The sequence below is a fragment of the Pinus tabuliformis genome, chromosome J (assembly GCF_031772625.1).
Source record: "Pinus tabuliformis cultivar Carrire ecotype Pingquan chromosome J, CPIR1, whole genome shotgun sequence".
Taxonomy (NCBI): Eukaryota; Viridiplantae; Streptophyta; class Pinopsida; order Pinales; family Pinaceae; genus Pinus; species Pinus tabuliformis.
Genome location: NC_142295.1, coordinates 1,598,311,212 through 1,598,335,773, shown reverse-complemented (window position 1 = coordinate 1,598,335,773; position 24,562 = coordinate 1,598,311,212). Strand labels below are relative to the sequence as shown.

General features: G+C 37.5%; 1 protein-coding gene across 1 annotated transcript in view; it reads left to right on the top strand.

The window, feature by feature from the left end:
- AMY3 (alpha-amylase-like 3) overlaps positions 1-24,562 on the top strand; it is a 292,967-nt gene that overhangs the window by 250,516 nt on the left and 17,889 nt on the right. The window contains exon 11 of the mRNA XM_089379799.1: positions 16,444-16,566. Within this exon, the coding sequence (XP_089235925.1) occupies positions 16,444-16,566 (123 nt within the window). The remainder of the gene's footprint in view (positions 1-16,443; positions 16,567-24,562) is intronic.

The following is a 24,562-nucleotide window of genomic DNA, read 5'->3' as shown; positions in this document are numbered from 1 at the left end:
TAAGGATAGTTCAAATTCGCCTTCAAATGAGATTTTCAGGTAAGTACTGACAAATAAATTGTTAAATTCATATTGTCTTGTTAAATTGCAAATTAGGGCATTAGAATCAGACATAAATTGTTAAATTCATATTGTCTGGTTAAATTGTAAAAATTAGGGCATCACAACGATGGCATTGAATTTTTGACATATCTTTCTTTCCTTGTGGAGCAGTTCTTCCTTTTGGATTTTTGTTTTGGAAACCAAACTTCTTCTTTCCTCCATCGTCTTGAAACGAGCTGCAAATGTTTGAGAGTCTTCTTCCTTTCTACCTCTTGATATAAGTCTTGATTCTTCTTGAGCACATAAGATCCATAGTTCTTCAAAAGAGGGAACTTCCTTCTAGCTACTTATACCAGCTGCAAATGTATCCGATGATCTAGGTAGTCCATTAAGTGTTGTAGTCACAAGTTCCTTTTTAGAGATGATTTCTTAAATTGCTTGAAGTTGGTCTCTTAGTTGAGAGATTCGTATGAAATATGAGGTCACAAATGTTGATTTGAGGTAACATCAAATGTTCTCTAGGCCTCAAATTTTGCAGGGAGGCTTGGGCACATATATTCCAAGGAACCCAGAAAGCGTTTTGGGAAATTCCACCTAGAGACAATTTTATTAAGATAATTGATTATTTTTAATGGGTGCCTAAGTCTAAACTTAGGAAATTAAAATAATTAAAGGGTATTAATCTAATTGTGGGTGTAACTTCTAGAAGAAGACAAGGATCAAGCTTAAAATGATCTTAGCCATTGATTAGCTTTTAATCTCAGCCGTTGAATGTCAACGAGAAGATTATTTAAGGGAGCTTGAGGGTAATTTGGAAAACACACCGAGAGATCAAGAGATCGAATTTCTGAAGTGAGAAGTTCTCAGGAGAAAATTTTGATCGAGGAGATTTCTTGCAGAGAGGGGCAGTGAGTATCTGGAAGAAGGAAGTTTTCCTGGGTCAGAGAGTATGAGGCAGAGAGGGCAGAACGACGTCCAGAGAGAGGCAGACGTTGGCCCACGCAGTGGCAGCGTAGGCCTTAGAGGGAAATCAAATTCCTGCTGAGGAAATCGAGTTTCAGTAACCGGGAGCTGGGGTGTGAAACTGAGAGGCAGAGAATCGATTTTTCCAGCCAGCAGAGGGTCCAGAGAAGGAGCAACGTGATACCCAGCAGGGGTGATGCAGGAACTGCATGGGAGTGACGCAGTTCTGCGCAGAGGCTACATAGAAGCTCCAATTTAGCGTGATCAGACTCAGATTCTCCCAGTGATAGTGTGAGAGCACTTCACCATTCGTTTTGTCCATTTTCTCTCTGTATTGGATTGCTAGTTGAGCATCCAAGGAATTGTAGTCAGATTTTCTCTTGCATAATAATAAAACCCTCAGATCTGCTGCATCGGTTTTCCTGCATTGGGTTTTTCTGGGGACAATTGTCCAAAAATAACGGTGTCCTATGTGTTTGTATTTCCTTGCTTAGTTTCTATGTTTCAGAATCATATTTAATTTGGTGTGGGCTGCTTTAGTAATTTACTTCAATATTTCATGAAGAAATCTGAAATAAGTTTGTAATGTAATTTACGATCTAGGTGAAGTAGATTCAGCTGGTTGCAATAGGATTCAAGAGATTGTTAGATCTAGGAATTTTCACAACAAAGGAATTATTTGTCATCCTCACATCACAAAGCTCATTCTTTAGACTCATGACCTGACCAATGTTGTTGATTGTAAATAGATCAGTTAGGGAATTGTTGACCACTACGTGTCAACTTCCCATAGCAGTACACCCCATTTTTTCGCAAAAGGGATAGTGCTTAATCGACATGTCCGTGGCATTTGACAGTCATCGTCGACTTGATCAATTTATGTTGTAAACCCAGTCTGCATGTGTGAATTGTAAATAATCTTAGCAGAGTTGAGTCATGTATGTAATTGCCTAGGTGGACCTAATTTTCTAGTGATAATCTACGTTCCGGAAGGTTTTTTGTCTCACCGATCCATGATTGGCAGAGTTTTCCTTCAGTCTAACCCCAAAGCCGGAATGAATTTTGTCATTAGAATCTTAGATGAATCCTAGTGTGTTGATCTGCTAGATTATATTTGGTCGCAGAACTGGGTGGTCTATGAGGGTCTATGTCAAATGGGTTTTCCCCTTTGAGATGTAAAATTGTAAAAGTCACGATGTAAAGTGTCTTGAGGGTTAGAAAATGTTTTAATCCCCTCATAAGTCCTAAGTCCTAGGTCCTAGGTGATTTTTCCAAAGGCTAAGTTCGAGGATCGGGTTTTCCCCTTTGAGATGTAAAATTGTAAAAGTCATGATGTAAAGTGTCTTGAGGGTTAGAAAATGTTTTAATCCCCTCATAAGTCCTAAGTCCTAGGTCCTAGGTGATTTTTCCAAAGGCTAAGTTCGAGGATCCAAAAATAAAAATTAAAAAATTAAAAAAATTAATTAATTAAAAAATAGATAAAAATAATAATAAAATTTAAAAATTTTAAAAATAATTAAAAAATAAAAAATAAAATAAAATAAAATTTAAAAAATAAATTAAAAAATTAAAAAATAATAAAATAATAATAAGTCAAATTTTTGAGTAAATAAATGCAGAATTTTAATTTTTTAATATATTAAAATGCATTTAAAAATTCGACGGATGAGATTAAAAGAAATCTTGATCCTCATCGACGGTCGAGATTAGTTTGACATGGATCACTCGAACTAGCTGTTGGGGATTTTTCCTTTAAATAGGGTGCTAGGGGTCATTTGAGATCAGATTAGATCTGAGAGTCTGGTGCTAAAGAAAGCTCTCTTGTAGTCATTTTTTGTGCAATAAAGAAAGACTTTGGGGTTAAAAATCTTGCTGGTGTTACTCTTCTGAAAGTGTTGTAAGATGATTTATTTTTCTGCATAATTTTATTTTTAGCTATTGATTTTAGCTTGATGAAGATTGATCTAGGCATAGGTATCTTGTCTGATCTCTAGGGTTTGAATGATAGTTTAGATTCTGAAATATAATGGCAGGTATCTCCATTTGATCTGGATTTCACTATCGTTTTTTCCCTCTATGTTAATGGTTGATTTTAAGCTGTGCAGGAAATCTTTTTTTTTTTTTTTGTAGATTACCGGGCGTTCGGGGAAGTTCTCGGCTGAACCAACCAACTCCCAGATTGTGTTTTCTGAAAGAGCTCAGCTAGTTTTAATCTTGGGCTTATCATCTGAAATTTTTTATGAATGCATGCAGGGTTTTCTGAAGTATCTCACATTAAAATTAAATTCTGATAATATTATTGTGATTATTGACAAATCTGGCTGCTTAAGAGTCGAAAATTTGTAAATGCTGTAATTATTTAACTGATTTAGGGTTTCAGTTTTGTTTTTGGCACATTTTACTTCTGGGTCTTCTGTTTTTGCCATTGCAGGTTGCAGATATAGATTTTAAAAGTTTTTCAGGGTTTCCATCAGGCAATCTAACACTGGTTGATTTAAATTTTTACAATTTCTAAAGAAATTCAAGGGTTTTCTGTCACTGCCTGGAGGGTTTCTTTTTCGCACAAGGATTTTGAAATTTTGTTTCAGGTGTGCACTGTTCAAACCTTCAAGCCTGCATCCTTCAAGCAACAGCACTGCACACCAAAAACCTTCCATTCACGCAGTCTCAAACTCTAGCGTTCAGACCCACAAGGAATCAATTTTTTTTATGTTGCTCCATCACCCCTCCGCGGCTTCGTATCAGTTTCAAACCCTCTCATTTGCTTGTTGTACCTGTGGCTTTCCTCTACATATGGTGGCTCCATCGTACTACTGCTATTACCCCATCCATTCAGCTATCCGTCCAATCTAACCCTCACGCAGTCCTCCTCTTCCTTACAGTTTTCTCATGCAGCAGGTTGCTCCACGTCCTCATTTCCTCATCGACCCTCTCCTTGAAATACACCATCAATCTGCTGCTGTCACCGCAACTCCCTCAAACCTATAGCATTGCCGCTGCCTCATCCGCAGCTCCTTGCTCCTCAAGAAACGCTGCTGCCGTCCAATGCCTTTCACCATCCCACGCTGCCAGAACTGCACTCATACACACGTTGCCCACTCATCGAATCTTCGTCTGTATGCAGCCATCCGTTTCTCCAAACGCCGCTCATTCGTTCTTCCCCGCAAGCCTTCAACGCCTTCCCTTGCCAGTGGCACCTGCAAACAGTTACGTGAACAATAAACCAACGATTTTGGACTATCTGCGTTTTAATTTATGGTTTAAGCGTAATGCATCTTAGCGTATAGTTTTTTAGTTTTAGATTTTGAATTAATTTTTTTTATTTTTTTTTAGTTATAGTTTTATACACACGCTAGTTTAGCTTAGATTTAAATTCTGGTTTAAGTTTTGATTTTAAAAATAATATCAGAAAAATATAAAATATAAAAATCAAATAAAAAAAAAATTTCATAAAAAATAAAAGGTTCCCTTTTTTTAGTTTTGCTAATTTTTTTAGATTAGATTTCATTTAAGATTTTAAGTTTAGTTTCATTTTAAATTAAAATTTTTTAAAATCATAAAAAATTAAAAAAATATAAAAAACTCATAAATTGTTCAAAAAAAAATAAAAAGGTTCTTTTAAGATTTAGTTTTAAGCTTCATTTAGTTTAGTTTAGTTTTGTTTTATTCTTAACAAAAAAAAAAGTAAAAAAGTTCATTTTTATTAGACTTTTGTTAAAAGTTAGATTTAAATCATAAAAAATAAAAAATAAAAATAAAAATAAAATTCATAAAAAGCTCCTTTTTTTTTAAATAGATTTTAGTTTAAATTTTGATTTAATTTAGTTTAGATTTTTAGATTTATCTTAATCTTAGAATTCTATTTAAAAAATAAAAAATTTATAAAAATAAAAATTCATAAAAAGTTAAAAATTTTCTTTTTACCTTTTAGACTTTAGTTTAGATTAGATTTTATTTTATTTAGGATTTTAGTTTTGACTTAAAATTAAAAAAAAAAAAAATATAAAAATATTTAAATTTTTTTGAAAAAGCTTAATAAAAAATTGAAAATTTCATTTTTGGCGACTTTTGCAGTGTTTATGTTCCATTTCTCTATCGCTAAATGCACTTCATTGTTTAGTTAAAGTTAGCTATGTGAGAGTGGTAACTGATCAACATTTAAATTTTATGGTCATTTAAAGCATTTAATTTTTCTTTAAGTGTAATTGCTGGATCATCATTAAGGCGTTGTGTATTTGTTGAAAATCTTACATCGCTTGGGATATTTGATGATAAATGATTGTTCTACATGGTTTATATTTTTGCAATATTCAATAAATAATCATTTAATCATCAGCTCCTTAAGGCATTGGTATATTAACTTAATAAAATCAGTTAAGTGCTTGTTTCCCTTCGTGTCTCCCAACCCAACTGGTCCTCAGTTGGTCATCCTTTTCCCATATGGTCTACCCTCCTTAGCCGTGGGAGACAGGCTTAAACGGAGAGATCGGGGATCAGGGTGACAACCCCCAGTCTGAGCGTTGTCGTGACAATCTGTGTGACAACATTTTTTGGCGCCGTTGCCGGGGATACTTTATTCTCGGTGTTTCAACGACTTTTCATCATTCATCGTTCATCTTTCTATCATTCGTTTGAGCCGGCAACGCCAACATTTTTTGGCGCCGTTGTCGGGGATAGAGTTTTTCTGTCCCTGGCATTTCAACGACATTCATCTTCTCATTTCTCATCATTCTTTCTTCTTTCTTATTTTTCATTTGAGCTGGCAGAGTCAAAATTTTTTGGCATCATCTCATCTTTTACACCATTCATTAGCCTGTCAAACGGCCAACATTCTTTGGCGTGTTTTGATCTTTTCATCACTTTATCTTTCGTCATATCAACAACTTCTCTTCGGTTTGTTTCTTGTTTGGGTGGCGACTCCATTTTCTTATTTTTCCTAGACAAGAAGCCTCCCTTATATCTGCTTGTTGGTTGCTTTTTGAATCCTAGAGTTAGATTCATTGTTCAAGTGGCGACTCCACTTTTTTCATCTATTGTTTTTCTTGAGCAGAGATCTCGTTCTATCATCCATTTGGTCCCTCGTTATTCATCATGGATTATTCGTTTAAACCATGTCATTTTACTGATGACCTCCATGATATTCCGGAAGTGGCCATTTCTAAATTACCTTTGTTCTCAAGTGGTGATCCAGTCGCTGTTAAAAGACATCTAGGCTTGTTTACTCGTATAATGATCATATATTGTAGACCCCCTCAGTATAATCATGAAGATGTCAAAATGCGTCTTTTTGTCTTTTCTTTGGAGGGTGATGCTTTGAATTGGTTTAACAATTGTCCTAAGGATTCTTTCACTTCTTTACAAGACATTGTCAATGCTTTTAAAGATAGATATGGTAATCCAGATAGCTCGCCTTGTGCCCCTAAAATTGTGCAACAGAATGAAAGTAATCTTATGAAAGGTTCAGCTGTCGGTGAAAGATTCCAAGACAATTCTTCATATCAGAATGTGCCATCCACCTGTACTATTGCAGATCAAATCCATGATAGTGGAAAAGCAGGGACAAATGACAACGAAAAGGAAGATCAAAAGAAAATTATACAAGAACTAATGCTGCTAGTAAAAAATATGGAGATTAATCAAACTAATTACGCCAATGATGTGAGAACTTTATGCACCCACCTAGAAAAACGTAATAGGGAGATGGACATCATGCAAAATCAGCATGCTAAGGAAATTGAGGCCATGAAGACTAATCATGACACAGAAATTAGTTTTATGCAAAGCAGGTTATCAGGCTTAGAGGAAAATATGACGACCATGAAAGCTAATCATGATAGGGAAATTAATTCTATGCAAAACAAGATATTAACTCTGGATGAAGAAATGACTATCATGACATTCGATCATAATAATCAGTTAGCTACCATGCAAGCAAATCATAAGGAAGAGATAAACTCTATGCAGCATTGCTTGATGACCATAAAGGAAAAAGACGATAAAGTAATAAAAGATATGGAAGCTAATCAGATATGTCTTCAGAAAAAGTTATTGACCATGGAAGAAGATCATGCTAGGGAAATTAGTGCTATGAAAGTTGAACACTCTAGCCAGATAAATGCCATTACAATACAGGTACATAAATTTCAACAGCGGATTAAGGATGAAAGAAACCAGGAAACATCAATAGATCAGGAGCCTTCTCATTTGCTGCAACAAGCTCCATCTTATTATGAGGAGGTCATTGGTTCGATTGAAAGGTGGTTAATTGAAGGTGATCCAGATAAAATTAAAAACGATAAAGATCAGATGCAGGATGAAGAAAGACATGTCATGCATATCTTACATACTTCATCTGATAGCTTTGAAGCAAAAATTTCCATGTCATCAATAATACAGCCTACCAGGAAGAAAAAGAGCAAGAGGAAGAAAATGAGAAGAAGATTTGATGCATCAGACAGTCGCGAGCAGCTTGATTTTCAAATAGGAAAATGTCCTACCATATGTAGAATTGGACATTGCACATCCGACAAGCAGCCGACAGATTTGCCTGAAATTAGGCAAATGCTCAGTATACACTATATTGAACACATCTGATGCCATGGGGCATCCCCTGTATTTCTAACCTTACTCTTTGTTTTTTCAGCATTTTTATTTCTGTTTTAGGATTAGATTTACTTTTCATGTTACTAGATAGTTAATAAATGAAGAGCTTATATCTTTCTTGTGCTTAACGTTATATGATGATTTTTGGATGGACGCTACTTATGTTTTGTTGTGTGTTGCGTGGATGCAGATTCTGGATTCTCACGTTCCTACAGTGCAGCAACGTGTCCCCAAGTGGAGCCAGATGTTGACCACTACGTGTCAACTTCCCATAGCAGTACACCCCCTTTTTCGCCAAAGGGATAGCGCTTAATCGACATGTCCGTGCCATTTGACAATCATCGTCGACTTGATCAATTGATGTTGTAAACCCAGTCTGCATGTGTGAATTGTAAATAATCTTAGCAGAGTTGAATCATGTATGTAAATTGCCTAGGTGGACCTAATTTTCTAGTGATAATCTACGTTTCGGAAGGTTTTTTATCTCACCGATCCATGATCGGCAGAGTTTTCCTTCAGCCTAACCCCAAAGCCGGAATGAATTTTGTCATTAGAATCTTAGAGGAATCCTAGTGTGTTGATCTGCTAGATTATATTTGGTCACAAAACTGGGTGGTCTATGAGGGTCTATGTCAAATAGGTTTTCCCCTTTGAGATGTAAAATTGTAAAAGTCATGATGTAAAGTGTCTTAAGGGTTAGAAAATGTTTTAATCCCCTCATAAGTCCTAAGTCCTAGGTCCTATGTGATTTTTCCAAAGGCTAAGTTTGAGGATCCAAAAATAAAAATTAAAAAAATTAATTAATTAAAAAATAGATAAAAATAATAATAAAATTTAAAAATTTTAAAAATAATTAAAAAATAAAAAATAAAATAAAATAAAATTTAAAAAATAAATTAAAAAATTAAAAAATTAAAAAATAATAATAAGTCAAATTTTTGAGTAAAAAAATGCAGAATTTTAATTTTTTAATATATTAAAATGCATTTAAAAATTCGACAGATGAGATTAAAAGAAATCTTGATCCTCATCGACGGTCGAGATTAGTTTGACATGGATCACTCGAACTAGCTGTTGGGGATTTTTCCTTTAAATAGGGTGCTAGGGGTCATTTGAGATCAGATTAGATCTGAGAGTCTGGTGCTAAAGAAAGTTCTCTTGTAGTCATTTTTTGTGCAATAAAGAAAGACTTTGGGATTAAAAATCTTGCTGGTGTTACTCTTCTGAAAGTGCTGTAAGATGATTTATTTTTCTGCATAATTTTATTTTCAGCTATTGATTTTAGCTTGATGAAGATTGATCTAGGCACAAGTATTTTTTTTTTTTTTTGTAAGTAAGCATTTGTATTAAAAGGAAAATATAGTACAAAACGTCTGCAGCTGCAGAAAACGGGCCGCTAAACAGCAGGCCTAGCTTCAGTAGACTAAAAAGAATAGACAGCCCACCTCGCAGGGCGGCATAGAACCACTAGACTGAAAGGGCAGCCGGAAAGGATAAAATATCCACCTCGGCTCCCAAGAGAGGAAAAGACTAGAGCAGAGCTAAACAAACAGAAACCAGAAGAAAAAAGAAGACCGGCCAAAACCAAAGATTCTACACAACGAGGGTGGAATCATTTGGTCATCCTTTTTTCCCTTTCTTTTTACCTACTTTGACCCAACCACTTGGACTCTGTTGGTTTGGTATGATCTGTAGACTGTGTTGGGCTGAGGGTGAAAGCTCCTTGTCTGAATCCGAAGGAGAAGCCTCATGAGTACGTTTCTGAGAAATAGGAGGGACTGTGGCTTCCTCATGACAAACCGATGATGAAACCTGTGTTGGCGTTTCGTCCATGATTTCCTCATCTATCTCCTCGTCCTCTTCATCTGAGCTGGAAAAGACATCCATTGGGGGAGGATCATGAGGTTTCCAGCTTTTGGATTTTGGCTTAGAGTTGGCCTTCTTTTTTTGGGGGGGCATTGAAGGACACGAATTTTGAAGGTGCCCTGTGAGATGGCAATTTCGGCAGCGAAAGGCTGTATTCTCGAAATCCAGGGATTGAGTCCAATGGAAGTCTCCTATTTTTAGAATGATTTGATCGGGTAGTCCTTTGCTTATGTCTATTTCTGCGCAGATTCTGGCGTAGGTGTAAATTCCTTTTTGCCCTCTTGAGGCGTCTGTGTTGAGGAAACGTCCTAAGGAATTACCGATTCCTTAAAAAACAGCAAAGTGCCATAGATGCGCTGGAAGGTTAGGAAGTCTAACCCAGATTGGCAGTTTGGTAATGACTGCTGTGGATGGATCGAAGTCTTGGAACCATGGAGTGAGGAATAATCCCGCAGAATTCCAAAACCATGGGCCTTCTGTTAGGACTCTTTGGTAGTCCTCACTGTCAACAAACAGGGTGATGAAAAATCCTTTTGAACAAAGAATGACCTTGCAATTCTTGGTCCAATTTGAGTGAATCCATTGATACAGATCTGCTGTGCGAGGCCAGAGACCATTGAACCTGCATATGATGCCTGACTCTGCAAACACCTGGTGACTCCTTTCCAGCGAAGGATCATTTATTTCAATGGATGGGGCTTCCTCCAGCTTGTCTACTAAGAATGGCTTAGGAGCTTGAGCTGGTGAGACTTTGTCCTTGGGCTTCTGAGCATGGACGACATCCTTATAGGAAAATGTTGCAGCAGAGGAAGACTGTCCAACAACTCCCCCTCTTAGTCGAAGGGATAATGTGATGGAAGCATTTCTCTGAATGTTATAACAGGAAAGGGGGCATGAGTCCTCCAATTGTTTTCCTTCGAGAAGGAGACGCTGAAGGGCAGTAGGAATCCCCTCTTTATCTTCCAATTTCTGCTTAAGGTCCTGCACTAGATCTGAAGGTTTCACCCACTGCAGCAAAGTTTTGCCGGAGAGGAGCACAATCAGAATCTGATAAGATGCTGAGTCATCTATTTTCTGCTTGCTGCTGTGCTTTCCAGCGCATTCCGTTTGAGCTGAAACAGAGAACAGGCCTCTGTTTGGGAGAAAATCTCGAAGGGGTGTTTTGTCAAACATATGCCCCGCATCCTCCTTGGTTCCGACAATACAGGGTGGCCGAAGCTGGTACTGGACGACCAAGCTCCTTAAAACCCTTAATCTCCATCTCCTTTCCCTTTGGACTCTGCTGGCTGCTGCAATAGGGACGCCAACAGTCAAATCTGAGCAGTCTCGTAGATTCAAACTTACCCTTCTGCTTGGGGTGATCCTTCCCACAGAGCCGCCTGCTTCTTCTTTTTCTAGACCCCACGAAGCTGAATCCATCAATGGCTTCCAGCTATGTTCAGTGGTGTCTATCTCTATGGGCCCCTTCGAACCTCCGTGATCCTCCGGGCCAAGAGCGTCGGCAGATATTAAAGAAACCTCCTGATACTTCCCGGCAGCACCTCTGAGCCTGCAGCGAGGGCCATTCGCACTGACAGCAGAACTGCGATGGCGGGGGGAGGGGCCATCAGGCTTTGGGGCGACGGAAGCTGGAACCATGGCCATAATCTCTGCACCTGGAAATTTCCCGCGCTTAGAATCCTAGGCACAAGTATTTTATCTGATCTCTAGGGTTTGAATGATAGTTTAGATTCTGAAATATAATGGCAGGTATCTCCATTTGATCTGGATTTCACTATCGTTTTTTCCCTTTATGTTAATGGTTGATTTTAAGCTGTGCAGGAAATCTTTTTTTTTTTTTAGATTACCGGGAGTTTTGGGGAAGTTCTCGACTGAACCAGCCAACTCCCGGATTGTGTTTTCTGAAAGAGCCCAGCTAGTTTTAATCTCGGGCTTATCATTTGAATTTTTTTATGAATGCATGCAGGGTTTTTTGAAGTATCTCACATTAAAATTAAATTCTGATAACATTATTGTGATTATTGACAAATCTGGCTGCTTAAGAGTCGAAAATCTGTAAATGCTGTAATTATTTAGCTGATTTAGGGTTTCAGTTTTGTTTTTGGCACATTTTACTTCTGGGTCTTCTGTTTTTGCCATTGCAGGTTGTAGATATAGATTTTAAAAGTTTTTCAGGGTTTCCATCAGGCAATCTGAAGCTGGTTGATTTAAATTTTTACAATTTCTGAAGAAATTCAAGGGTTTTTTGTTGCTGCCTGGAGGGTTTCTTTTTCGCAGAAGGATTTTGAAATTTTGTTTTAGGTGTGCACTGTTCAAACCTCCAGGCCTGCATCCTTCAAGCAACAACACTGCACACCAAAAACCTTCCATTCATGCAGTCTCAAACTCCAGCGTTCAGACCCACAAGGAATCAAATTTTTTTTTATGATGCTCCATCACCCCTCTGCGGCTTCGTATCAGTTTCAAACCCTCTCATCTGCTTGCTGTACCTGTGGCTTTCCTCTACATATGGTGGCTCCATCGTACTGTTGCTATTACCCCATCCATTCAGCTATTCGTCCAATCTAACCCTCACGCAGTCCTCCTCTTCCTTGCAGTTTTCTCATGCAGCAGGTTGCTCCACGTCCTCATTTCCTCATCGACCCTCTTCTTGAAATACACCATCAATCTGCTGTTGTCACCACAGCTCCCTCAAACCTATAGCATTGCCGCTGCCTCATCCGCAGCTCCTTGCTCCTCAAGAAACGTTGTTGCCGTCCAATGCCTTTCACCATCCCACGCTGCCAGAACTGCACTCATACACACGTTGCCCGCTCATCGAATCTTCGTCTTTATGCAGCCATCCATTTCTCCAAACGCTGCTCATTCGTTCTTCCCGGCAAGCCTTCAACGCCTTCCCTCGCCAGTGGCACCTGCAAACAGTTACGTGAACAATAAACCAACGATTTTGGACTATCTGCGTTTTAATTTATGGTTTAAGCGTAATGCATCTTAGCGTATAGTTTTTTTAGTTTTAGATTTTGAATTAAATTTTTTTATTTTTTTTAGTTACAGTTTTATACACACGCTAGTTTAGCTTAGATTTAAATTCTGGTTTAAGTTTTGATTTTAAAAATAATATCAGAAAAATATAAAATATAAAAATCAAATAAAAAATAATAAAATTTCATAAAAAATAAAAGGTTCCTTTTTTTTAGTTTTGCTAGTTTTTTTTAGATTAGATTTCATTTAAGATTTTAAGTTTAGTTTCATTTTAAATTAAAATTTTTTAAAATCATAAAAAATTAAAACAATATAAAAAACTCATAAATTGTTAGAAAAAAATAAAAAGGTTCTTTTAAGATTTAGTTTTAAGCTTGATTTAGTTTAGTTTAGTTTTGTTTTATTCTTAAAAAAAAAGAAAAAAGTAAAAAAGTTCATTTTTATTAGACTTTTGTTCAAAGTTAGATTTAAATCATAAAAAATAAAAAATAAAAATAAAAAAAATTCATTAAAAGCTCCTTTTTGTTTTTAATAGATTTTAGTTTAAATTTTGATTTAATTTAGTTTAGATTTTTAGATTTATCTTAATCTTAGAATTCTATTTAAAAAATAAAAAATTTATAAAAATAAAAATTCATAAAAAGTTAAAAATTTTCTTTTTACCTTTTAGACTTTAGTTTAGATTAGATTTTATTTTATTTAGGATTTTAGTTTTGACTTAAAATTTTATAAAAAAAAATATAAAAATATTTAAAATTTTTTGAAAAAGCTTAATAAAAAATTGAAAATTTCATTTTTGGCGACTTTTGCAGTGTTTATGTTCCATTTCTCTATAGCTAAATGCACTTAAATGTTTAGTTAAAGTTAGCTATGTGAGAGTGGTAACTGATCAACATTTAAATTTTATGATCATTTAAAGCATTTAATTTTTTCTTTAAGTTTAATTGCTGGATCATCGTTAAGGCGTTGTGTATTTGTTGAAAATCTTACATCGCTTGGGATATTTGATGATAAATGATTGTTCTACATGGTTTATATTTCTGCAATATTCAATAAATAATCATTTAATCATCAACTCCTTAAGGCACTAGTCTATTAATTTAATAAAATCAATTAAGTGCTTGTTTCCCTTCGTGTCTCCCAGCCCAACCGGTCCTCAGTTGGTCATCCATTTTCCCATAGGGTCTAACCCCTTAGCCGCGGGAGACAGGCTTAAACGGAGAGATCGGGGATCGGGGTGATAGCCCCCGGTCTGAGCGTTGTTGTGACAATCTGTGCGACAACAGGAATCATACATCTTGTTTGAAGTTTCTAGCTTTGAGATATAGGGGATCAAATAATCTCTAATGGAATCCACAATAAGGCTCATGGTAGTGATGTCATCCTCTTTAAACTTAGCTTTTCCTGCATCAGCTGATGGTTCTACAATCTTGCCCTTCACAATATCCATAACTTTGTTCTTTGCAAGAATAAGATCAGTCTTAGTTTTCTAAGCTCTGAAATTTAAAGCTCCTTCTAACTTGTTCTTGAACTTCATAGAGGAAGCCATGGATGTAGATCAACAATCATGAAGGTCTCAACACTAGTGATCTCAATTTAGTTCAAGAGTGATCTCAGTGTCCCTTCCTTCACTAAAGCTCCAAAACCATGTTGATTTTTCAAGTGCAATAGCTACAAGCACAATATTTTTGAAAACTAATAATTACTTCTAATGATGTTGATCTTCTTTTGATTTTTCCAGTGTATCATTTAGCGATCATACTTCAGAAATTCAACCATATAAAAACAGTAAGACAGTAGAGATCACAATGCACAGAGAGAACACACAATTTACCTTGGGAAAACTAACTTGGGGGAAAAACCCTGCAACCTTCTCAATAGAGAAATTCTTCTTTTCAGCAAGAGACACACCCAGACTTCTAGTCAACAACTAGGTCAAACTTGACCTTCAACAAATCTATGGTCATATTTGGTTAACACCCTCCAAGTCAAGCCTCCAATCTGTCCTAGAAATCCGGCCTTCTTGTTTTTCCCTAGGCCGAAATTCGGTCTGGCAGTAACTGCCCAGAAACCCAGAATTTTGACCCTACAATTGCCTAGAAAATTCGGCCCTAAAACTGCAACTGCTCAGAAACTTATGCGAGCTGCGGAGAGAGAGAGATTTTCTACACATGTGAGCTATATAGAGAGAGACATAGTTGAATTCTTCCTTTTGGATGCCTAGAAGATTCTTGCTTGAGAGAGATCGAATTGCTGCCTTGAGGAAGAGGTCAAACTGTCTTTATATAGTGATCTGCTGGGTTGAATGGGTGTCTTTTCTTCCTGGGACGACTTGACTTGGAGGAAGGCTGACTTGACTTATAGGAAGGCCAACTTGACTAGTTTTGGAGCCAAAAATTCAATTTTGTATATTCAAATTTTTTTCTTTTAAAAGTCTATAAGGACACGACTCAAGAATAAATTTTCTTTTGACTTTAGCATGAAGAACATGCTGTACATTGATCAATATAAAATACATCAATGGCTAAAATATACATTATGAAGACCGACCATAGTTACAAAATTCAACACTCCCATGGTTAAACTAGACAAGAATGTAACATTTTTACTTAGTTATAGATAATAAAGGTTCATATCTGTATTGCAACACACTTTACAAACAAAACAGAATTATCAACACCATTCCAAGCTAGGAAACAACATATGGAATCATAATAATTGGAAGGAATCATCATAGTAATGTGTGCTAGCACGTATGAGATGAAGTATCTTAGGAGCAGGATGAATCTAAAGTATAGGTGTATGATGTAGTGTAAGAGAGAAGCAGGCTTGGATTTGAGAACCTGGAACAGGAACTTCGTACAAGCAGCAACATCATACACAATATAGTGTGTATCCTAAGGTAGTTACCCTAAAGGAGCAACAAATGCGAAAACTGAGATTTTGTGGTCATGGGGATGGATTTTATTTTTGGCTTGGGAAAAGGCAATTTTATTAATTTCCATATCCCATTTTTGATATGTGCCACTAGTCCTATTGTTTGCTAAGAAAACAACCTGAAAATATCTAGTGTTTTATTACTTCAAAATATGAAAATTCAGGAGTGCTAAATGTTTCAAAATAATGATTGATAGAATCATTCCAAAAAATGGTGGTGGTTCCTGTAGACTTCATCAAGTGTACTACTTATTCCACAACCCCACCATCTTTGGTTTGAAGCTGTAATAACGTCTATGAAATGAAATGTTGGTCTCATTAAGTCTGGCAAAATATGAAAAACGTAAAAGACTGTGAAACAGGGAAGATTGCCATAAGATGATGATAAATTCTATACTGTAACTAGAATTTCAGCAAAACATAAACTGTATTGTCCAACAAAAGTGAATCTATAAATATCACATATCTCAAATCTGTGAAGATGCAACAAAAATAACGAATAGCATTGAATTTTCTGCATAATAGTGTAGTTGCATAGGAAGTAAAGATGATAGTCATCGGATAGGACATAATTCCAGGAAATTTATTTCATCAAGCATATCCTAAAAATGGCATTGTAATTCCAAATCCATTATCTTGCAATGCACATCATGGACATCCACAACATAGTCTAATCCACATCAACCATGAGTTGAAAATTATTGTTAAACTGCACCTACAGAATGGGACGATATCAAAGCTGAATGATACTTTATTTAACAATTGAAAATTGACATTCATCACAAGTGAAGCGTGGTGGCAGGTTGTGTCACAAATTTCAACATGCTTAACTTTATAAATAAATAAAAAATCACGCTATGAATCAGTACTTTCTAATTGCATTTATTTTTGTGTTGTATTTTTCATATAATATAACTACCAATATGATATATCAACGATCATTTTTGCAACATAGAATCAACTAGGGTGCAATATATTTCTGGGTTGCACTTTTCTACCTTCTAGTCAGAGTTCTTTAAACTATTTCCCTTTTCCATTCTTCCTCAACAGGTGCTGGAAAAATGTGAGTACTGGCGTTTATCTGATAAGAAAGGCAAACCTCCCGGGGTGGTTGGATGGTGGCCATCACGAGCAGTTACATTTATTGAGAATCATGATACTGGCTCAACTCAGGTATAGACATATTCTTCTCCATTTTTGAAATCGTTAATAAGACTGGAATAAGATTCCTATGTAACATATATAGATGCTCAATGTATTAGTAAATGCAACTAACGGTTTTGTTTCTAATTTTCTACCTTGTGTTTTTGCATGCCACATTGGCCATTTGAAAACAAATTGAAAGAATATTACTGTTGCAAATTGCTAGCCTATTTCTATGTTTATGCTTATGTTATGACATCTTCTGGCATTGCATGCATGGATTCTCAGGGTTTTAAAAGATGTACGAACATATGTAGATATGGTTTTAGAAATTGCCATTTCACAGCTGATGAAATGTAGACAAGAAACTTGGTATTATAAAAAAAAAATAGTGTGAATGCATACCCTATTACCCACTCAAGAGCTGAGGGTATGTAATAATCAATTCGAATACCATCTCCATAGCATATATTCTTTTCAAAACACTCACCTTTTCACCATATAGCATGGGACGAAAGACTTTCCTTCAGTACCTTGTAGCTTCGATTACCAAATGCTAAATGAGAGAGTCCATGCACACAAGGTGCAACTGATCTTTTCCATAGCTGCATTTTTCACTAGCCTGACACATGGCAAGTACAAGTAGTCAAACTATAAATATTTGCAACAAATGTTAGTTGATATTGGGAATAGTAACAAATATGCATAGGTTCTGTTACCCACCAAAAGTGGGTAACCCATAGGATAAATTTTTCCTCCTTATTTGTCAGTCAGCCATTAGCAGCCCTATAAGGACACACAAATACCTTTACATCAGAGCTCTCCATATATGCTCCTGTCACTGCTCTCTCCCATTTGATATACTTCTTGGAGGAAGGTGGGTCATCTATCAAAAGGTACTCTAACCATTCTGTTGATTTTGGGGTAGCGCTTTAGCTCTGAAATTTTGTGGAGGGGCTAGAATACATAAGATCTCCAAGACCCAGAAATCGTTTGGAGAAATTCCACCCAGATTGTGAGTTATTAAAATAATTAATATTTTTAATGGGGTTCCTAAGTCTAAACTTAGGAAAGTAAAAATATTAGTGGGTATTAATAAAAGTATGGGTGAGAAGCTTCTAAGAAGCGAGGATCAAGTTTGTTTTAATCTTAGCCGTTGATTAGGGACTTAATCTTGGCCGTTGATTCATCAACAAGAAAGGTATAAGAGGAGGCTTGAGGGTCAGTTGGAGACACACCATATTGATCAGTCAGTTCGATTTTTCTAGGGTGAGGCTTGTTGAGAAAGTTGAACAGGTGATTTGAGTTGCAACAGAGGAGCAGAGATAGTTGGAGTTGGAGGATCTTCTCGGGACCCCGAATACTCAGCAGAGAGAGGCACGAATATGCTAGAGGAGGCAGTGCAGACCAAGGGAGGTTGACGTTGGGCCATGAGGGCCCACACATTGCTTGACGTAGGGGAAGAGCTGCCCTTCAGCAGAAGTCCGAATTCAGCCGGGGAGCAGTAAGATCAGCCGAGAAGGTTGACGTTAGAGCTCTAGGAGGTAGAGGAGGCAACGCAGAGCTGACGCAGAGTCTGAGAGTGCTCCACACAGGCCCACGCAGCTACTGCGAAGGGGCAACACAGTTGTAGCCGGAGATAGTCAGTCCAGTTGCCGGATCAAAGGGATTTTGTCAGGTGAAGTGAGGTAATCTCGCTTAGGTTTCTGCCAGTATATTTTATCTCTTTAATTGGATAGTCGAGAGGGCATCTAGAGTTGTATTCAGAACTACCGCTTAATAATAGAAAACCCTCAGAGCTGCTGCACCATTTTTCTCGCATTGGGTTTTTTCGGGGATGTTTGTCCAAAAATAACGGTGTCCCTTGTGTGTTTGTCTCATATCTATTTCAGTTTATGATTTGTATGTTAGTGTAGTTTGCAGTAGTGTTTTTCATTAGTGTTTAAATAATTAAATAACTTGTTGATTGTAAAAACAAGTAGGAGATGATAAACCAATGATTGCAATGGGATTTCTGATGTATAGATTCGGAAATTTTCACACATTCTTGTAATCATGTGCTTTTATTTTATGTTTTGTTCATACTAATATGGATTATAGGGCAAGCTGGAAGATTGACTGCTCTTGATTGTACCCTTGTTCCCATGCTTCACTTGGGAGGTTATACTTTGCCCTCAGTCTAGTGTGACCTCCTTGAGGTCCTTCCTTTAGGAGAAACACTAATATGAGGCATTGATTGAACTTTGAAGTAGCATGCCCAAGGTACCCCATACTTACTACATTCCATGGTTCCCTTATTCTCCACATCCATTCTTTAGGTTGATTGTCATTTGTCATTGGGATTGACACCATTTGTCCTCATTTTTGAGTCAGGGCCTGAAAATTTGCCGTAAGAGATTGATGCAGTTGAAAGAACAATAAAAGCATGCCAAGACTAAAGAAACAAAAAATGTAAAAGATGGATGGAACTTAGTAAGCGTGTGGGAAAAAGCCTGGCTTGAGCTCTACACCCTGCATTAGCCATCCCCCAATTCCTCAGCATTTCATGCTACATCTAAAAGAAACTTTTGAATGTCCAAACCTTGATGAGTGAGAAACTGCTACATCTTTAAGGGGTATTGGAAAAGCACAAAGCAAGCTTGGTATCCTAAGCTACACATGAAAGAAAGATAAACTATTAAAGTAAAAGAGGCACTAGAGGGTTGGAAAAAGCAGGTAAAGGAAAGGGGTAACTCTTTCCTCTACAATTTCTCCCTCATCGCATTATAGTACTTAGAAATGTTGGACCCCCTTCTAGTTTGTACCATGGCTATGTTCATCTTCCTTGAAGTCTTGCTCACTCCATGACTATCACTATCGCATGCATATATTTATTGATGGGTCTACTTATGACATGTGTTTCCCCTTGGTAGTTGGAAGCACCTAATAGGGCTGAAGTCATAACCATCCCCAACACAACTGTGTTAACTTGCCTATAAAACCTAAGCTAGAAAGACCCATGCCACAGGGTTTGTCAAATTTGAACGTGGAGGTTCGAAATTTGGCGAGCCTCAATAAAATTGTTCAAATTTGCTTAGGTTTGCTCAAGTTTGTGTGTATTAAGTAGCCACATATCCATACTTCATTCGCGAAGTTCGAAATGCCACGCATTCACACAGGTTCCACATAAATTTTCATCTTGTAAATTCACCAACTAGCCTAGCTACTCTTTAATAATTGACTTTCCGTTCGTGTTTTAGTTGCTATCGAATAAAATGTTGGGGAATAGGTAATGTGGGTAGTATGGTTGATGTCCCCTGATTAGTTTGTGTAGTCACCAAACTTTCGTTTTCACAGGTTTTTTTTTATCCATGTCAATGAAATGCCCTCTGTCGTCGCCTAAATCCACACCTAGGATTATTATGGAGAAAGTTTCTAACTCCACATGGTGTGGCCTTGGGGGCAAGTTGCAAGTTGGGGTTGTCACCCAATTCCCAACTCCTCCATATAGGCTAACTCCTAGTGAAGCCAAGGGGAGTAGTCCCTAAAGAAGAAAACTAAGGCTTGATTAGTGCTATGCTAAACAAGTTGTGTGTTCTTCTCCAACCCCATCGACCTCCTCTTATAATCTCCAATTGGATCACCAACAACCACAATTAAGTCCTTATCGATGGCTGAGATCATTTCTAAGTCAATCCATGTGAGTTTCTAGAGAATTCTCACCTTTCTCAATTAATTCCCATTAATTAATCGATTTCCCTAAGTTAGACTTGGGCGTTTTTAATTATCGATCAATTAATTTAATTGAGTTGTATCTAGGTGGAATTTCTAGAAACAATTTATGGGTTATGGAGATCTCATGTGTTTTAGCCTCTCCACAAAGTTTGAGACTAGAACACCATCCGATGCTACAAAAACTAACATTCCCTCTTAGCGAGGAAGGTCTTCACCTAGTCTCTATAACATCCTCCATACACGCGGCTGATGACTGACATCTGTGACAACTTGTCACTTCCCACCAACCACTGCGCAACTCTAATTCATCTGCCACTCTGAGCTGAATCACCCTACATCTGTGTTGCTGCTGACACTGTACTGTACTTTTGTATTGCTTCCAACTCTGCTCTGCGTTGCAATTGATCTCATGCTGCTGTTGCAATTTAGAACAAATATTTGAATCAATTGCATCTATGGATTGCAATTGTCTCTTGTGTCACTGGCTGCTGCCAGTCTCTACACTGTCCGCTGAGTCTATCTGCACTGCAACTGCATTGTTCTCCTCAACATATGATTGCAACTAGTAATGCAACTATCCCTCAAGAACTAACTTGCCATTTGACACTGATCCATTTGCTACTGAATACTATGGGCCCCTGTAGCAAGGGTATTGATCTAAGAGGAAACACTTGTCCGATGCTCACCTTGATGGACCCTGCCCAGCTCTGCGCAACTTTGGAGTCTAGAGCTCTATGTCACCTCACCTCTCTCTTGGAGGTATAGCTGCATACAAAGAAAAATCTTCCTCCAACCTAGAGGACACTTGATCAATCTCTGCCGAAGCTCCTGCTTGCTCCTGTTTCTCCTTCTTGTCCTTCTTCCTCTAAGGACACTGAGTGCTATAGTGACTGAACTCACCACACCTAAAGCACTTGACCTTCGGCAAGTCCTCCTTCTTTTCTCCTCCCTGTGAGCCTTGTCCCAGATTGGGACCCTTCTTTGTCTTTCGCTTTGATGCAAGGGCTACGTTCTCCTCCTCCTTCACACTCTTTGATCCTCTGCTGCTGCCACTGAGACTACTCTTGACTAGGGCAAGTCGCATCTCCTTTTGCGTGAAATCTGCCCATAGATGATCCCATCCGGGGAGCGTATGTCGTCCAGTGATACCTTTGACAAAAGTATCCCACTCGGTGAAACCATTGATAGCTACACACACTACAGTTTTTTGTGGCATCTCTCCAAGTGCGGCTAGCAAATTTCAGATATCCTGAATTCTGGTAAGGTATGGAGAAACTCCTTCTCCCTTCTGCATCCTGATGGTTCTCAGCTTCTACTTTAGGGACAACTTTTGATTCTCAGAATTCTATTAATAGTACTACGAGATCATCCCACATTTCTTTGGCTGTATTCTTGGCCACTAAGTGTCAGACTATATGATCCCAAATGCCATCAAGGATCAACCGCTTCAACTTTGCCATTTCCGTTTTGTAATTCTCTAGCTGCTGCGGGGCTGTAGGTACAACTTGTTGAAATGTTTAACTAGGTTCGGTCTTCATAATGTATAATAATATAATGTAATCATGATCTTATGTATTTAATATAAAGAGAGAAAGAAATTTATTATTGTCATTCTTGATGCATGGGTTTCATGCTCAAGGTTATTTTTATAGGTCAAACACCCATTGAGTGCTTCTAGGAATTTGTCATAAAGTCAAAAGAGTCATTGTCATACATGTAAGACCCCTTTGGGAACTTTTTATCATGTAAAAGAAAATTTATGTACAGTCAAAAGTGTCATAAAGATCCTCCAAGACAAGTCAACTTGCCATTAAGAAGTTTGGCCTACAAGCAACAACAAGTTGGCCTATTTAGGGCCACCATAGAAACCTATATATAAGAGAACCTCAACTTCATTTGAGGATACATTCTATCAATCAAGAAGTAAGTTCGATCACCTAGAAAGGAAGTCTAATAGCCAATAAGAAGAGAAGAAACCAAGAAAGGAAGAACAAAGTTTTGGTAAATTGCTTTTTTGGCTACTTCACCTCACACGTGTGAAATTATGAGGGCATCAATTTGTTGTAACTAGATGAAATTGTAGTCACATCAAGCAGAGACGAGAAAGGTGCCAAGAAGAGTATGTTCGAAGTTCGAAATACTATAGAGAAAAGTCCCAGCCAAGCGAAGGGGGGAAGACTCATAATTCTGCCCTATACTACCCTCACTTGTGAAACCATAGAGATTGCAGACAGGCCGAAAATTTCAAACTTGTAATAGAGGCTGAGATTTAGAAGAGAAGCTGAAATCTGAAGAAGTGAAGGAAGTTTGTGTTGATTTCTGGTAGCATCAGATGTGCTCTAAGTCTCAAAATTTGCATGGAGGCTTAGACACATGCATTCTCCAATTGCCAGAAATTTTTTTGGGAGATTCCACCTGGAGACAATTTTATTAAAATAATTAATTATTTTTAATGGGTCCCTAAGTCTAAACTTAGGAAATTAAAATAATTAATGGGTATTAATCTAAACTGTGGGTGTAACTTCTAGAAGAAGGCGAAGATCAAGTCAATATGATCCTAGCCATTGATTAGGATCTAATATGGGCCACTGATTGATCAACGAGAGGATTGTAAGAGGAAGCTTGATGGGCACTTGGAGACCACACCGAGAGAGTTCAGAAGATCGAATTTTTGAAGCAGAGCAGCTGCCGGAGAGAGATTCGAAGTGAGCTTTTGCAGTGAGGGCATGGATAGTATTTGAAGGGGAATCTTTCCCAGTCGGAGGATACTCAACATAGAAGGCAGAGGGAGATCCAACAGTGGCAGCGCTGAGCCAGAGGGGCTGACGTAGAGCCACATAGTGACAACATAGAAGCTAAGAGGGAGTTCAAAATTTGCAGAGGGAATTCGAGTTTCAGAAGCTGGGAGTCGGGGTGTGAGACCGGGAGGCAGAAATCGAATCACTTGGGCAACAAATCAACCAACCAGAGGATTGACATTGTCCCTAGTGAGCTTGATGTTGGGCTGACGTAGACATTGCACAAAGGCAATGTAGAGGCAGCCAGAAAAGTCGGAGGCAATCTGTCTGGAGCTGGATCAGCCAGGATTTCCAGTGATAGTGTGAGGTAATCTCACAAATCTCTCTGTCAGGTTTATTCTTTGTAACTGGAATGCTGGGAAGGCTTCCAAAGATGTATTCAGATTTTACTACTGCAGAATAATAAAACCCTCAAATTTGCTCCACTGGTTTTCATGCATTGGGTTTTTTTGGGGACATTTGTCCAAAAATAACGGTGTTATTATGTTGTATTTTCTTTCTTGTTCAGTCTTTTGTTTCCGCATATTAATTAAAGTGAGGGCTATAGTGTATGTATTTCAATATTTGTCGTAGAAAAATGCGAATAAATTGTTCATGTAAATCTAACAAGTAGGAGAAATATCATCAGTTGTTGTAGTAGGGATTCTAATTTAGGAATTTTCATAGTTTGATTAGCATTGACTTTGAAAAGGAAAACTCATCAAAAGGATGTTTGAAGTGGTCTAGGAGGAGTCTTGTTCTTGGGTCATAGGTCTTGGAATTCGTCATTTGAAGTTCTATAAGAAGAGAAGAGTTCTTGTGGGTTTTCATCTCAAGAGGAGAGGTTTTGGCCCAGAATTGCAACCTACATTTTGTGTCCTCTTGTCTCATTGATCTTTATTTTTGGGTAGCTGTTTGATGATAGAAAACACTAATAATAATCATGTAAAAGAGGAAGCTAATCAAGTTAAGTGAAAAATACATCATTAGCAGTTATCAAAGTAAGAGAAATCACTTAATTAAGCTGCCCCTCGATTTCTCAACATGGTATCAGAGCTAAGGTGACAAGACAAGGAGAGGCGGCTTGAAGATCATTAATTGAAGAAGGATACATAAAGGCCAAGCACAAGGAGATCATCAAGAAGTACTAATCCACACATCATCTTAAAGGAAGGAACTAAGGAGCATCAAAGAGGACTACCCATCTCATTACAAGGATCATATCATTTAGAAGTATCAACACTTTGTAGAAGAAGAAGACCTCAAAGTCCATACCTCATTCAAAGAAGGACTCTACACTTGAAGCATTCTTGGGAAGCTCACATCATCCAAAAGAAGTATTGCCATCATCAAAGGAATCAAGGCCATCTCCTTCACATTGAAGAAAGAATCACATCTCTAGCATCTTTGAAGAAAGGCAATATCCAATTATCAACATCATCATGAAGGCATTAAGTTGAAGATATCATCTTCAAAGTTTTGAAATATGTAACTAGGTTCGGTCTTCGTAATGACATATGTAATCACGATTTTAT